This window comes from Strigops habroptila, chromosome 8 (genome assembly GCF_004027225.2).
Source record: "Strigops habroptila isolate Jane chromosome 8, bStrHab1.2.pri, whole genome shotgun sequence".
In the NCBI taxonomy this organism is placed as follows: Eukaryota; Metazoa; Chordata; class Aves; order Psittaciformes; family Psittacidae; genus Strigops; species Strigops habroptila.
Window position 1 is genome coordinate 12,203,431 of NC_044284.2, and position 17,178 is coordinate 12,220,608.

Below are 17,178 nucleotides of genomic sequence, written 5' to 3' on the forward strand. Positions count from 1 at the left end.
ACTGGTACGAGTTGTACAGGTCTCATAGGAAGCCTGGGTATGCTGTCAAACTGCTAGATAAGGCTGATGTTAAAGGGGTGCATCCTCACTGCCCTTTTCAACAAGCTCCATAAATCCAGTGAGAATAGACTTGCTCATGCTGCAACCAAACCCACCTGCACTATGAAGTGGCAGTGCTTCCTCAAGGCACCTTGAGCTCAGACTGCAAAAACATGTCCAAAAGAACTCCAGACAGGAAGTACAAGTGATTGGCAGATAAAGAAAATAATCTTAAAACATTGAAACAGTCCAATGGTAGTTAAAAATGCCAATATTTGCATGTTTATGTATACAGAAAATAAGGTTAGTGGTCTTTCTTGTTGTGGCCCTGTTCTTGGCCGAAATCAATGGCAAAATCCCATTTAACTGTAAGATGAGGAGAAATGAAGATTCATATTGTTTCTACATGGAAATGCAAGTTTCATCTGTCTGACTTTAGTACTGGTTTAAGTCCGGATGACAGAGTTCAAAGGAAGCACCTGTACATGGGTCACACATAAAATTCATATTGGCAACACACTGCTCTCTGCTTTAAGTAACATGAAACAGCAATATGACTTACTCTTCTTCCCTTAGGCCCCTGTGGCCCTGGTGGTCCTCTTGTCCCAGAAGGTCCCTGCATGTCAAATAAACTTATTATTCATTGCCTTCCATATACAGATTTCTGAAAATTACGAGGCTGATGCACACTGACCATCACTCAGTGCAACCAATACAAATCAATACTTTCACTCATGGTTCAAATTCAATCGTGTTAGCACAATTTAGCTAGAAAAATCTAAATAAGAGACTCTATGTAACTTTATTCTGAATAAAAAAAATCATTATATGACTGTTGGATAAATTATTTCTGTCCAACATCCCAAAATTGCTAAAGGATACTTATATTTCAGCAACATTATGTTAAAAAACCCTAATATTTTCTGACAGAAGAGTCAGGTTTTTGTTTGTACTGAAGAGCCATATTAGCCAAATTATAACACAATTATACATAGCAAATTAGAATACAATTTATTTTTGGTTCACAATGAAACTAAACACATAATGAATATATTTAAATTATATTAAGCATCAAGGAATTAAAAATAAAATTGTTGTGCAATTATAAACCATCCTTAAAAAATCCTATTCTCCTACTTGTCTCAGCTGAGTGATTTTTTTAAATAGATGAGTAAATGATATAATTAGTTTTCCTGTCCCTCATGGATCATCCTGGTAAAGAGCAGATGAACAGACTTTGTTTATGGATGAGTAACTTTTCATGCCAGTTTTACAGACTGCAGTAAATATTAGAAACCATTCTTAGCTTCAACAGAGCAAAAAGACAAGTTGAAAATGGTACACTTTCTGGCATACCAAAGCATCATTCTATACCTACAGGTAATCCTTCTGGCCCCACAGGTCCAGGGCCGCCTGGAGGTCCTGGGTAGCCCTAGAGTTGAAATATAGAAAAGACAAAACAGTTTTAGCAGAATTGTTATTATAACAACAATTAAAATTTGGTTACTTTCCTGAAAAAATTGAGGTAAGTTAATAAAGTGTTTAATCCTGCAAAATTTATTCCCAAAATTTTGTTTAGAAAACAGATATTTGTTTGGATAGATCACAATAATCATTAAAACAACCGTCCTGGTTTCAAGTAGGGTAGTTAATTCTTAGTAGCTGGTACAGTGCTGTGTTTTGTGTTTAGTGTGAGAATAATGGTGATAACACACTAATGTTTTAGTTAGAGTAAGCACTACCTAGTAACAAGTCAATGACTTTTCCATCTCTCATGCTTTGTCAGTGAGGAGGGGCACAAGAAGCCGGGAGGGAACAGAGACAGGACACGTGATGTGAACCAGTACGTCATCCCTCAGGATATAAGCCGGGGGGAGCTGTCCAAGAGCCACTGAGCACTGCTTGGGGCCAGGCCAGGCATCAGTCAGCGGTTGGTGAGCAACTGACCTGTGCATCACTTGGGTTTCATTCCTCTTTCAATTTTTTCTATTATTGTTTTATTCTTGTTGTTATATTTTATTTCAATTATCAAACTGTTCTTATCTCAACACAGGGATTCTACGTTTTTCCAATTCTTCCCATCGCATGGGAGGGGCAGGAGAGGAAGGGAGGGAGGGAGGGACTGGCTGTGTGGTACTTCGCTGCTCCCTGGGGTTAAACCATTACAGCAACCTAAGAAGTTTCCCCTCATACAGGCACTAGCTGACAGGGATGTACTGAAACAAAAGCTGCCGACTTCTACATGAATTTCAATATCCTCAGGTGAAGGCTCTGACAATGGGAACAGAATCCACTGAAGTGGATTTACCTATGGCTATAAGCATTACTAATAGTTGAAAAAAGTAGTTGATAAGATTGGATTGTGTATTAATAAATTCTTTAGTAATCTCTCCAATAAGATTTTTTTCATGGACCAATGCAGCTGGTTGATGGTAAATCTAGATTAGAGAGATTTAGTGAAGCACAGAATGCTTGAAAAATTATTGTCTCCTGATGCATGGATCACTGGTCTGCAGCCTGAGGGTACTTGGACTCTTACTTGCCAATGGATGCCCCCATTCCCCACTGCAACGCTCTCAGGCCCACATCTCTAGCAACATTTAGTATGTCACCTATAATCTGCATCATCTCCTTCTAAACAGTTAAATCTTTAAGTGTTCTCTATACATTCTAGAGCTATCTAGCAAACACAACAAAACCCTAGCCACTTTTCCTTGAGTACTTCAACATGAACTGGACAGCGGGCACATGTGAGTAGCATTTTACTTCTGTATCATATCAATCTACCTAACATGGCAATGGCTTCTGGACTGTCCAATGCTGCACAAAACATTGCAAGCTGATTTAGGACAAGCACCCTTGTCGGAAAGCCAGTCCTCCCACAAGAGTGGCACACAAGGGTTGTTTGGGTACTGCTGTGCAGTAGAATTAGAGATGATGCTAGTTACCAGTCTGTTTATTAGAATAATTTGTGTTACCATTGTCTACACAGGAGATTGTTATTTTACCTTCCCTCCTTTATTTATCTCTTCTTTCAACTATGTTTAATTTTTTAGTGTAAGGCTGCTTAGAGCCATTCTTCAAAAATGCAGTTGCTCTGCTACTTCATTCAGCAGGTCACTGTGCAATGTCACTTCCACAGAAGGGATAAAGCTACTAAATAAAACTTCCTAGGAACTATGCATCATAAATACTACTCTTTTCCATAAGGCTTGCACAGTCAGAAGGGTGAGAATTTATTACTGTTTTGGAAGGTAAAGTGTGTTTGTAACTCACTTATGGATTCTACATTACTTGTGACTTACCATGACACCTTTCTCTCCCGGAGGACCTACTGGTCCTGGACTGCCTCGCTCTCCCTTTAACAAAAATTAAAAAGAAAACAACAGTAAGTGTTCCTTCCCTGATTTGTTTCATGTCCAATGAGCCAGGCATATCTGGCCAACAAGGCTAATCTGCAATAACAACACCCAGCAATCCAAGAGGTCTTTCATGAGGGTTGTAGCCTGTAGTCTACAAGAGATTTAACCACTTTTTGCAGTGCATAATACCACTGGTTCAGAGACCACCCTTCAGAAACAGTGCAGAGACCCTTTTCACTTCTCCATCCTACAAACCCACCTATGTTTTGAAAAGATGATAAAACTGAGTTTCTCTGCCTTCCCTTTTCCTCAATGACTGAAGAGATCTGGTACTACATCAGCCTCCGCAAACTGCAGCTAGCAGATCCCTTCTCTCTCGATTGGGTTCATCACATTTACGATTATGTTTCTAATCCATAAAATTCACCACAGCAAACAAGCAAAAAAAAAAAAAGTTTTGTTCCTCTCTCCCTCATTTCTTCAGTATGTATTAGGAAAGTACAGCTCTAAAAGCAAGGCCAGCCCTTTAGCAGCTGCAGAAGCAATTGGAGTAGAGGAAGTAGGAAGGGTCTCTTTCTTGTCTTACAATTTTTTTTCACCTTTTATTCATACCACATCCAGCCCAAATATCAGGCTTGGCTGTAGATTACCCCCATACAAAGATTACATTTTTGTTGCAGACAGTACACATGACATAGTGATAACACCATATTTTATGTTGCATACTGTAAACACACAATTCTTTAAAATAATTATGCTGGAAGTATGTTATTTATATCCATATAGCATGCTTACATAGTACTATTTAATAGATAAAAGAGGAAGACAAATTCTACAGAAACAACATAGCAGTTACAATTATGGTACCATGAAACAGCTTGCTTCCATTTGTGGATGATAGATTATCTTTTTACTGCCTTTTCCCTCCTACCTAAACTATCAGCACAATCCTAAGGTAATCTTTGTTGCACCAAACATAATTATAAAGAACAAGAATCCTTTGACACTGAATTCTAAGATGATATTATGATTAAAATCATATGAGACTTGTCTAAATTTTAGTTTTAACAAGCAGTGCTTTCTACTGATGTATTTCCTTTCACAGATTATATAAACTGTAATCAAGATTTTAATGGAAGTTCTAATACATTATTAAGAATTCTTCATGAAAATATCTAAATAGCAGCCACCAGTCCAGGTGAAATAATTCAGCCCTGCAGCGAAGAAATACAAATGGTGCTGGATCATTCTGACAAACAATTATGGTTTTATTATAACTGAAGCTGACATGCAGTTCAGTAATAGTTTCCTGTTTTTCAGTTTTAAAATACTTCACCTAAATAAAACCAATGTCAAATATGCTTAAACTATTTATACTGTTCTAGTCACATTAAGTCTGCCAAACTTTGCTTTCCTAAACACAACTATTACTGCACAGCAGACACAACTAACAATGTTGTCTTCTTTACTCAGTTAATGCATACAGCCAAATTTTATTTTTCTACTTTTGTCTTCATTATGTAGCAGTGCAAAACCAGTGACTACTGTATAAAACAAGTATAGCTTGTTTCTTTGAATCTGTCAGTTTCTGTGAATCAGTAACAGTGGACAGTAAAGTAAGTGACATAATATGAACAAGATATCTACTCTATCAGCTTTAAATTAGTTATCAATTAAAATCAAGGGTACCAGATGCATACCTCAAACAACAGCATTTGGATTACCATTTATTACATTCCTGTACTCTGAAATAGCTACAGGAATATTAGCTTTGTCAGTGGTCAGTAAAAAAATCTCTCATCAACATTTTATAACCCTAGTGGTTTTCAAAGCTGATATTTGCTGCTGAGTAGTCAGATACATTACCGTACCTTTTCACCTAGGCTTCCAGATGGCCCAATTTCTCCAGGTAAGCCAGCTGACCCCTGTACAAAAAGCAAGTTGACTTATTAGTGTGATGCCTATTACTGTTCATGGTTGGCAGTTCTCCAGCAACTGGGCAGCACAGCACGGCACATTTCCTCATCCCAGAGAACCACTGGTCTATTTTTGTGGGGAAGGGAGGACTGCACAAGCTAACCTGTCTTACAGTCCATCCAGGAGAATCGCTGCATCTAGACACACTAACTTAAATGGCTACTCCTAGAAAAGAAATCACATTATCATCATACTGTGCTACCACCTAAGTTCTGCCACCAAGCCCAGTCTTGCAGCGCTAGAAGGTTTACAAACATACAATTAAAGGTGATAATTGCTCTACTAGCGCTTCTGTTTGACCACAATTTTCAAGGGGAATAAATTAAGTGGAACAAAGTAAAAGCCAGTCAAAACAAAAATTATATTGGATCAGGTGTTGTCAGAATTTGCCCTTTAAGAGTTGTATCCCTAAATGCCTTTGAAGTAGGGGATCAGAGCCTTTCAGTCCTTCAAAAATGAACTAACTCTCTCCTGAGGCTCTCCCACAAATTTCCACTGGATAGAACAAGTACCACCATATGGGATGGGAAAAACGAGAGGAAGTACTTTAAAAAAGCTTATTCTCAGTGCTTGCAATACCCTCTTAATTACAAAACTAAAAGAAAACAAACAAAAAAAAAAATTATAGTTCATGGTCCCAGTTGAGAAATGTATGAGGCAGTGAGCTTGAAAATAAAGCAATAGGTTCTCAGAGCACATCGCATGACTGCTAACGAAAGATAGCAGAAACGTGGAAACTCCTAGCAGAGACATAATTGAAAAAAGTGCGAATAAAATGGCAATTCACACATTGGCATTGCTATCTCTATATGTATAGGAATGTACTGGCTTTAGCAGCACTACACTGGCACATGAGGCTTTTTTTCACAAGTGTAACTTCTGAGCTCACTACTCTGCTCATATTCCTTTCAAGAGCCTGGTAGTAATTTATTCCATCAAAATAATTTCATTGCAGAAAGACAACATTTCAATCTGAGATCTCTTCCTTTGGGGAGGGGAATAATTAAAGTTTTGTAGCTTTTGCCTATATAATTTCAATACAGTTCACCCTCAAGCAATTTAACGTAACGGGTACAAAGTAACTAATGTTTTATGATTGCTTCTTATTTTCCTGGACTGCTAGCTACCCTGGAAATCTCACAGTTTAAGTATATTGCAATGAGCATCGATAGAGCTGCCTTCAAGGCTCACAATACTGGCACAAACTGCTTTCTGGAAGGGAGTAAAGAGATAAACAGACATTTCTGTGTCTACTGGACTGATGTACTGTGTGTGAGAACTTGTGTATTTTATGTCAGAACTGAGATGTCTCTTGGCTTGGCAGCAGTCAAAGATTCATCCTGGCAATACTGGCAGTAAGGCGATGCCCAGACATCACTGGCAGGAATGAGGGACTTTCGTGACAAACTCTGAGAACGAAAGCTACCACTGCTACCAGTTATGGCCAACAGCAGGCCTCGGTACCAGGCAGAAATCTATGAGACAAAGAATTACCCTGTACTCTTGCTCATCAAGATAAAGTGTGTGGAGGTACAGTTTCAAAAGTCTAAAGACTAATCACTTTGATTCTCTTATTCCAGAAAGGACAGAAGACATAAATCAGAGCCAAGATGTAACTCAGACCTACTCTGAACCATTCTACTATACAGCCTCTGATCAAGTCCCCTTTTCAATTCAAAAGTATTGTCTTTCTGATTCAGTTTCTCTGGTCTGAAAGAGAAGGAATGACTAGGAAGCAGTGACTGTGAATGTGCTGTTGTATTACCCAGTACATTAAGACTAGCCCATAATACCTTCCAGAGTGAGGACAAGAGTTGGCTATTAAATAGAAAGTTTCCTGGACACTGGCTGTTCCTCAGAAGAGAGCAGTTAAGAAAAATTATAGTAAAGACACTAGAAGAAGAAAGTTGGTTTTCACTGATACAGAAGAGGGAAAAGAAACTCTGAATAAGCAGAAGCAGGTATATATGTAAAGCAAAACAGTAGACAAGATGACAAAAAGAACTGAAGCCAGTGAAATGGTAAAGGCAATACGGACTTCAAGAGGAATGAAGGAGAAAGTTGTTCAGGACAGCTTAATTAAATGCTCTTCCACCCCTCCATTAAAAACAGAGTAAGTGTCTGAGACTGAGATAAAGCTAGGGCAGGCATGTGCAGAGGCACAAGAGAAAAAAGCTTACTTAGGAATATAATTTTGGTCCTTAAAGAATTAGTAGCCTACAGTGAAGAGAAAGTGCAATCAGAGAGCAAAACATATTGTTCCACCAATATATTAGCCATAAAGTGATGTTTTCCCTATTTTCTTTTTAAAAGATCATGTGGCTCCTTACATCCCAGATTTGGATTGGCTTATTATAAAGACCAGCCGCTAGGACTGGACTGAGGTTTCAACTCTCCCTCTTATGTCAGGGGATGAATGCAGTCCAGAGCAGGTTTGTTGAGCCAGTGTCTACCAGCATCCCTTCAATCCTTTGGGGAGCAGTGGTGGATTCAAAACATGAAATTGAATATATTAGGCAACAGAAAAGGAAAGGAAAAAACCCAGAAATGTTTAAAAAAAAAAAAATTAACGACCTTGTTAAAAAAATAGTCATAAACTTTCATTTACAAGAATTTGTGTAGAACTCTTCCAGTGACAATAACAGCATTTTAGAAACCTTCCTTGACAGGAGCATTTTTTTGGAAAATTAGTCAGAGACCAGATCTCACAACTAGCACATGCCTGAGAAAGACAAACAATCTTGCCAGGGCATATGCTCTGTGTTAGAAATGGGACTATAGTTGAATAATTGAAAACACATTGTAGACTTAACGCCAACCCAAGTATGGAGTAACCCATTGAAAAGCTTGGTAGTGAGAAATATTCAACTGGTTCCAAGCATTCCAGTGAAAGCAGTTACCTGTCAGGTTGTCTGCTAACACACTCTTCCGTGCTAATTGAAAATTTTCCAACCCAATGCTATTTAGAGTTCAGCATTTCCAAACATTTTTATTCAACATTCTTTTAACAAGATGACATAAGTAAATTTAAAATATTATCTTGACACATTAACATCTTCCTATGAACTTTTTTGGTATTTCGGATTAATTTTCATTACAATTTGTCCTGAATCTGTGCTGAATCACTTCATCCAGAACCAGCGTTCAGCAATATCATAATCTCTGCCTGCTCATTAAGATTCCCACTCAAACATTTCTTTAGGAGTCCATCAGCTTCATATTTCATGAAGGACTTTATTGGCACAGTACTCAAAAAACCCCAAAATGAGCCAACATTTAGGTTTGATTTTAACAGATCAAAATCTATTTGAGGATCCTTGAAAATGCAACCATGCTTAAAAGACAACCAAGGGTGATGCACAGGAAAAAGAAGAAAAGTGGATGCTTTCTACTATTTCATATCCAGATCATAGATAGAAAATTACTTCTACAACTCATAATGTTATAAAAATGAAATTCTAAGAAGTAACTATTAACCCAAGCTCTATTTTGCTAGCTAGACATAATGGTAGTAACTATTTTTAAAATTAATCCATTTGGACCCTGGTATCACAGGCACTAATACTGGATCTGTTCAGGTATGCCTCTAACAGATGTGACCCAGATCAGGCCTAGACAAAAATTAAGAAGAAAGGATGAGGCAGGGTTTACACTGGCTCCTATTTGGGCTTCGTAGCATCTGCAGTAGAACAAAACGTAGCTGACCTGTGAGAAAGGAGGTGTCATGGACAGTTGATCAGTAAGTCATAGATTTCTGGGTTTATTTGTATCAGATCAGCACTTTCATGTGACTTTCTTCAATCTGATCAAAACCAGTATATTACTGAAGACTTTCCACAGAGCCTTTGTCTAGAACATTTCCTTACTGCTGTAACAGTATCAGGTATGAACTGAATGGATTAGCTGTTAATGTCCTGCACTTAGACGTAAGAGTAATCTGAAGTATTAAAAAGAAAGCCCTGTCTCCAGACCACTGGGAAAACTCAATACAACTAACCAACAAGAACAGACTTGAAAACGGTGCCATGTTAGAACTTGCAATATGAGGAGCTCCTGCCTGGCAGCTGCGCAGATTGCTGTATGCCACATAGCAATGGGTTTGTGTGGGCCGTTATTCAGGCTGGTGGTTCCACCCCTAAGCTTTAGAAACTATTTCCTACCTCATAACCACAGTACTAAAACTGTTACGAAGTGACCATGAGATCTGTAGCTGCTTTACCCAGGATTATGTTGGGAAGCATGGCATTTGAAAGGCAGATGTTATTTTCTTCTTTTTGACACTGAGATCTGTCTATCTGTTTCATTGGTTTTTTTCCATCTGTTGAGAAAGTTACTTGGTAATCAACCAGAGGTGATAATCCAAGTGAAAATCTGTGCTTTGCTACTGCCAGTGGAGCAGGTGAATGAAAGCAGAGATACACCATATTTCTACCTCACAGATGATGCTTCACTCGATTTTTTTTTAAGGACTAAAAACTTCTACTACCTGAATATTTGGAAGGCAAAATGTACTGACATCATTCCTTCATCTACAGCAGCTGTAGGAAAGAAATTGGGTAAATTTTGCTTCCAGATACACTAGTGTAAAGAAGGGTAATTCTGTTTGACAGTGTTATGCGTAGAAGCACTATCAACAAGTCCTTCAAGAAAAACGAGTATCAGCTTGAAAATGCTGACCTCCAGCTATTGTAACCTGTTTTCCTGCTCTTCCTGAGAAAAAGACCTAGCAGCAATGGCAGTATATCAGTTCACCTAGGGTAAAACTAAGCAGCACAACATAGACACAGAAGTGTCATTATTATCATTCACTGTAAAATCTTCATAGAACTCCATTAATGTGTACCCAATTGGTTTCTGAAAGCAGCAGAACTAGTTCCCTCTTCTGAAGCCCTTGGCAATGTCCCATGCATTCACCAGTCTTGTGAAAAAACCCCAACATTTTCCTCAATTGACTTTTCTTTTGGCCTATGGTTTACAATTCTCATTTGCATATCCCCAAAGCCCAGGCTTCAAAGAACTTCAGTGAGCATCCTGAAAACATCAGTTAAAGCCCCTTTAGTTTTTTCTTTAAGCAAAAGGAATTGCAGCTTCCATTCTCCATGAATTAAGCATCCCTGGTGCCTACTCCAGCTAATTTTTACCTCTGAAGGACATTTTCCAGGTCTTTGAAGATCATTTTCCCAGGATTTGTACTCATGAGCTCTACTTACTTCAGTTTGTCCTTTTGACACCAGCTGTACATGCTGCAGCTGACAGTTTGCAGGCAGAGTACTACCCTCGTACTCTGCCTTAATATATGTATAAATGTCAGCGATTTCTAATTCAGAAGTGTATGGGCCAAGGTCTGAATTTCTGTAATGGAACTAGCAAAGAGAAATTGGAATTAACTTGCACTTGGTTATCCAGCATGGCCCAGTCTGGCTACACACTAGCATTATTAAACAATATCACAATCCTGATAAGCAATTGTATAATGTTCAGATCAGTTCAATTTTGGGCCATAAAATTTGAACAATAAATAATTTTCCTGAATAATCCCTCACAATTTAACACAGGTCATTTCTGTGAGATGTCTGAAGCTGGTTTCAGATATTTGCCATCCACCACTGGACAACATCTGATCTAAGCATAAAAAAATCCAGTTACACACATCAGCAAAGTGAGATTTTCCTCCTCCAAATGTAAGGGCAATTTTGTAAGTAGCTGAGGTGGTTGTTTCCTTTGGCATGCCTCCCAAAAGATTTTGTCTCATCAGCACTGTAAATTTGCTCTGCCTGATGTCCCTTACTATTCACTATCTTAACCCATTGCTCTTCAATTGGACCTGATGGTCCTGCAGTTAACCGAGTATCTTGCAGCAAAGGACAGATGCTGTGTCCTACTGCCGCTCTGGGCTCTGCTTAGCCACGCAGCACCACACAAACCTGCCCACCTTCCCCTTTAAACAGGCTGTATGCTGTAGCCAGAGAAACAGTTTTTGTTGTAGCACTTGGTTAAGGAATAGTGTCTGAAGCTTGATCTTAGGCACATTCCTGATCTAGTATTAAAATGGGTGTCATTTTTAGCTTATGAGCACAGTGAACATTTTATAAAGTTATTCTACTCAGTTTCCACACTGGACAAGCGTCCAGAAATACTCTGGCAGAAATGTGCTCTGAAAAGTCAGCAGCTTCATGTGACCTAAGAAATGTTTGACAATGCAGCTTCTAGCCTATTGACAGATCTATATTCCAGTACATTACCCATCTAACTAGACTAAGTAACCAAGCACTATGGCCCAATCTGCTGCTGAAACTTCCCTGCTTGTGGACGGTTGACATCTGTATTTTTCTATGCACATATTGAGCAGTACTTGACCTGGAAAAGCTGCTACAGAAAAGCAATAACTATTTTGGCACCTCATGCAGCAGTGACAGATATATTAGTCAAAGAGAGAAGATGGATGACACCAAGAAAAATAGGAAAATAAAAAATGAGTTTTCTTTTGGAGAACTGCAATACTGTGATGGATTCCTCATTGCTAAAAACAAAAAAAAAGGTATTGTATATTTCAATCATGGGCTTAAAAGTATGCATCATATTCTGTAATTTGAAAAATTCAGTCAATAAAGATCATGAATAAACCTCAAACAACAGATAAGCCAGAAGGGAGTGAGGTGTGTGCAGAAGGAAGAAGCCATACAGAGAGTTTTATTAGACACTGGACTTCCTATCAACATTTCAGTAATTTATTTTTCTCTTTACCTTTATTATTAAATACACTAATTGTACATTGTTTTGTACTACTTTTTTTTGTGTGTGGCATGTTTGATTCCAGAGATGTTCTGGAGTTATCATGTATGCCACCAGAGCCAACACTGAATAGCAGGGAGTGGATTTATCTGTGAACTAAGAAATTTGTATTCTCTCTTCACACCAAGGAAAAGAAAAATTACTTGTCACAAACAGAAGCTGGTGAGAAACTGGAAGGAAAAACTGCATCCAAAGTGTACATTTTGCGTCAGGACTCACATCTGGAAAACCATTTCCTGCATCTGAGAAAAGCAACCCTCTTCCTGCTAGTACTTTTCAACTAACTTAGGAAAAGCTTAACTGTTACAGATTGCCGTGGTGAATAAAGTGAAGGGAAAGAATTTTGAAAGGTCTTCCTGTGAGTTCTGCCGAGTGTGTTTGAAAGGCTGTCTCTTGTTCTTGGTGTTTTACCGTTGGCCTTAACTAGAAAATGATAGATACTAACCCCCCTAAAAACCATGTAGTGGGTGTTAGTTCTCTGCTACCAGATAACGCAAAAGTAATATAATAGCATCAAGGGCCTATGAAACTTATTTGATTAAAATACCTACGTAAAACAGAAGACATTTCACAATTCGCTAGTAAAAATAAAGAGTAGTTATCAATAGCTTAGAAATCACTTCAGCTCTCAGGAATCTCATGTCATCCTTTATCATACACAAATTCTCCAAACCGCAAGTGTGGGAAGTAGCAATTAATGATGGGCTGTAATTATCTTTCTTTATAACACTAACAGGGCTCTGCAACATCCCCTCTGTCGGCACAAAGAATATTTTTGGCATTTTATTCTTGCAGCCTGTCCCTGACTCAGTTAGGTAGTTAGTATGATTATTTTATTAATCATCACTGCAACATATAATCATTCATTATATATTTGAGCTAGTGAATTGAATTAGAATGGAGCTCATTTAGCAGTGAATATTATGCACATACAAAATACTTGAGTTGTGGAAAATGTGTGCAATGAATTCAGGTTCACCGAGGAACTAAAAAAGCCCATGACAAATCCAGAAATTTAAGGGTAAGTAACTAGCTTCTGTGACTGTTTATGCACTACTATTAATGAAGTGACTTACAACTTAGTTTAGTTTGTCTTTTGTTGAGGGTTTTGGTGCATGTGGCACCGTACAACAGAGTAAATGCTATCAATTTTCTCTAACACAATACAGGCTGAAAAACAGAATCCACATGCAATAAGAGCTTCGACAGGAGATTATATTACTTTGTCTCAATACAGACTAATTTCTGCATCTTTCCATAAAAGAAACATAGTGTTACGATGTCCCATCTGTTCTGCTCTACCATGACATCTTCATTCTCCAGTACTCACCCACGCTTGCCCTAATCATTCAGCAATATAAAGAACCCCAGATTTTCCAAATGGTATCATAAGGAAACTATTGTCTTACAGCTCTGATTACAACCTAACAAAATGAACAAAGCTAAGGATCAAGCTGCTGCTAAGTATACTATGTTTAGAGATATGCTGGCTGACCATACGGTGTTGTACTGCACTACTGCTTCCTATCTAAGCAGACATTTTTAACTGACTGAGAGTCCTGCTTCCCAGTACCCTTCCCTGAAGCAGTCTTCAGAGTGCACAGAGGAGCTGGACTTGACTTACAAGCAGTTCAGAAAATTTCAGCAGTAACCAACCATTTAATATGCTGTCTGGAGTACATCTGCTTGGTACTTTTCAACAACGCAAAAAGCTGAACAGTGTTTATGTTAGTACAGCACTGAGCTCAAAACAGTGTATGGTATCTCTCCTTGGCATACATTAACTTAAGAAACAAGACCAATTCCATCATCTTCTATGCAACATCTGGGTAACTCAAGCATGGGCCAGTAAGTACACACCTGCTCATAATTCCCAGACACAAGTTAAAAACACAAAAGGGCAGGGGATGAAATTAAGCAGAGACAATTGCAAGGCAATACATTTAAGTGACAATTATCAACTACAAAAGCACCTACAGTGGAAGAACTGAGAAAGATAACTTTTAAAAAGGATTGGAGACCGTGGATAACAAACTGAGTAACAACATGTTGTTACAAAAACGGGCATGTGTATGCAATAATGTGGCTTGTAAGAAGCAATTTTCCCTTTCTCTCAGCAGTCTGAGCGGTTTGAGCAGTAAGCTGGGGTCATAGATGTTTAGGTGAATTAGAAACAGTCTAGAGGAGAGCAAGAATGTGACTTATCTAGAAAACATGAAAGGCTAAGTGAATTGGGACAGTCCCAATAAGAGGCACACAATAACAAACATCATTTGTAAAATGCTGTTTGCAGAAGGGAGTCTGATTACACAATTGGAAGAAAGTTTTTAAAAAAAGGATAGAGAAGCCCTAGGCTGCCTGCAGGTCATGGAGCCTTTGTTCTTGGAGTTTTCAGTAACTGGTTAGCCAAATATTTGTCAGGAGTGATACAAAGAGAACTGATCCTGCCTAGGCAGTAGGGGATGGAGGTCACCTTGAGCTCTGTGATTTTATGAAGGGGAGACAGAACAAGTCTGCAAAATACATCTCAGGCTAAACGTAGCCTCTCAAACGATTTAACTGGAAAAGGATCACTCATTCACATACTTGAACGTGCTTTGGAAGATTCGCTACGACTACCTATAATGGTCATTCGACCTATTAGGAAAAAGGCAGAATTTACTCCGGAAAATAATGGGGATTTTCTTTTAATAGTACTATTCTGAAAGACCACAAAAGGTATGGCCAACATCCTACAGCTTCAAAGGAAGACAAACTTCAACAGAAGGTTACTGCAACAAATTACTCATTCACTCTCAAATAAACAAAGAATTAAAAATAAAACCAGAAAGGGAATTCAAGCTTACTGCTTCACCAGTTTTCCCAAGGTTTCCTTGATCTCCATGTTCTCCCTGTTAAATGTAGAAAACAGATGATGTAGTTCATTAGAAACGTAATTTCTTTCATATGTGTATATTAAAGTCCTCTATTTTCCTAGGAGCCTCTTTTATTTTCTAAATTACATCTGCCAGTTAAAACTTTAAAACCCAAAATTAAGCAACCAGCAAAAATTTAATTTTATCAGTGGCTAATTTTGATTTTGTAAAAAGATGTCCCAATGTATTTAGGACTTGCCCACAAAAATGAAAGCTATGTATTAAAGGCTCACTTAATACATTGAGTCAGCAAGTACTACAAATAAATGATTTCATTTTTATTTTAATCTTCCTTTCAGCAAATTACCTTCATTATTTTCTAACTGCTTCAAAAGTAAATGTTACCTGCGCACACTATTGATAATTTGAACTTTATTATGAAATACAAGGAAAATTGACATTTTGAATTTTAACAAACCTCTCCTCTTTCTCCCAGAACCTTGGAACTGGTACTAAGTATTAGATTAATTACTAGTATGATATTTTATATACAAGCATGCGTAGTCACATCCTTTCACTGTCACGCCATTGTATTTAGCAGTGTATAACTGTACACAGTTTATACTCCAAACACATTTTATTTCCTACATAAAACCGTCACTTACCTTCAAACCTTCTGGTCCAGGATCACCTACATAACCTTTCTGTCCTGGCTTTCCCTAAAATTATGATTAGAATAAAATACTGTAAATATTTTAAAAGATAATTTCATCCCAATTTCTGTATTTATCAAAATGCACGCACTCAAAAATTTACAGTTTAGTTGTATTTAATACCAATGTTTGAAGCAAGTATATTTACAAATCTGCACCTGAAAACACACTCTTGATTATTACAGCAAGTACTAGCGCAGTAAGCAGAATCTGTAATAACTCTTACAGCAGTTAATACTGAGGAAAACACAGTCACAACCCAAGAATCAAAAACATTTCAACCTTAAAAAACATTGAGGAGATAAAAGCTAAGGTCATATACTCTCCTGACTAATTCCAGCAGAATAAGGACTCACACTAACAGAATTTGATGTTTAGACTTTAGGGACTGTTGTCATAACTGACCTTCCTCAACCAGACAAAATCTGCTTAAATATCCTCTCCTCCTTGTTTATCAAATTGAGTAGCTTAAGCCGCATCTCTCTCCACTACCATTTTGCTGCTTGTATCTTGTGGCTATGATACTCTGATAATAACATATTGTTACCTGGACAAAATACAGCAACATCAATCAGAGCAGGAGGCCATGAAGTGCTGAGATCTTTGAAGCATTTTATAATATACATCCCTCCATCTGCTGTCACTCACACATATCCATAAAGGCATACAAACCGGAATGCTTTTCTCCTGAATTTTCAATTAGATGTTTATAACTTAATTATGTCTCACTTTCAGGAGGTAATTTTCCCTCCAGATATACTTTATTTCCTCTACAACATAAACCTTGGCCTAACCATTTGGTTATCTAAACAGCATAGCCCTGCCTAGACAAACTTTCCCCATCTGCTCTGAGGCAAAGACCCTAATTCAAAAGTAACGGTTCGATGGAGCGGATATGGCTCTTGAGCAAGTTGCTAATGAGATCACTGAAGCCTGACAATTGGAGAAAGAAAATTAATTCAACATTTTAATGATTCCATATCAAAAAGATGCGGATTTCTGCTAAAAGGAAATTATCAGCTGTCGTTCCAGCAGACTGAATAATTGCAATTGCAGGACTCTGTAATGAGAGCTTTCCTTTCCACATCAGCTGTCCCAAGACAAGAGCAACTAAATCAACAGATAAACAAGTTTCTTCAAAGAAAATGGGATTTTTCCATTTGGCTCCTTTGTTCTGGCTGCTCTGTGCCCATCTTTCACAGCACAATGTGTGTGTTAGTTTCTGAGCATCTGATAAATTCTCTATATAGCTTAAAATTATATTGTCTTAATAGGTTTCATGACTTCTCACAACTCCCTTTTTATCTCTCTTGTTCTCTCTCTGCCTGCCTGAGTGATTTCATTTTGCCCTACAAGTTCCAACAAATATCACTGCTTTAGAAGCAGATTTTTGTTTTTTGTCAGCTATTAAAACATAGCACAGCCAGGAATGCAGGGAGA

The 17,178-nt window shown here is 38.0% G+C and overlaps 1 protein-coding gene across 4 annotated transcripts in view; it reads right to left on the reverse strand.

Moving 5' to 3' along the window:
• Positions 1 to 17,178, reverse strand: part of COL24A1 (collagen type XXIV alpha 1 chain) — a 138,786-nt gene that overhangs the window by 48,143 nt on the left and 73,465 nt on the right. For all 4 annotated transcript variants that reach the window (XR_004389952.1, XM_030495241.1, XM_030495242.1 and 1 more), the window contains 6 exons: positions 15,691 to 15,744; positions 15,017 to 15,061; positions 5,273 to 5,326; positions 3,345 to 3,398; positions 1,418 to 1,471; positions 602 to 655 (listed from right to left, as the gene is read on the reverse strand). Coding sequence is in view for 3 of the 4 variants with exons in the window: in XM_030495241.1 (XP_030351101.1) it covers positions 602 to 655; positions 1,418 to 1,471; positions 3,345 to 3,398; positions 5,273 to 5,326; positions 15,017 to 15,061; positions 15,691 to 15,744 (315 nt within the window). In the remaining variant the exon portion in view is untranslated. The remainder of the gene's footprint in view (positions 1 to 601; positions 656 to 1,417; positions 1,472 to 3,344; positions 3,399 to 5,272; positions 5,327 to 15,016; positions 15,062 to 15,690; positions 15,745 to 17,178) is intronic.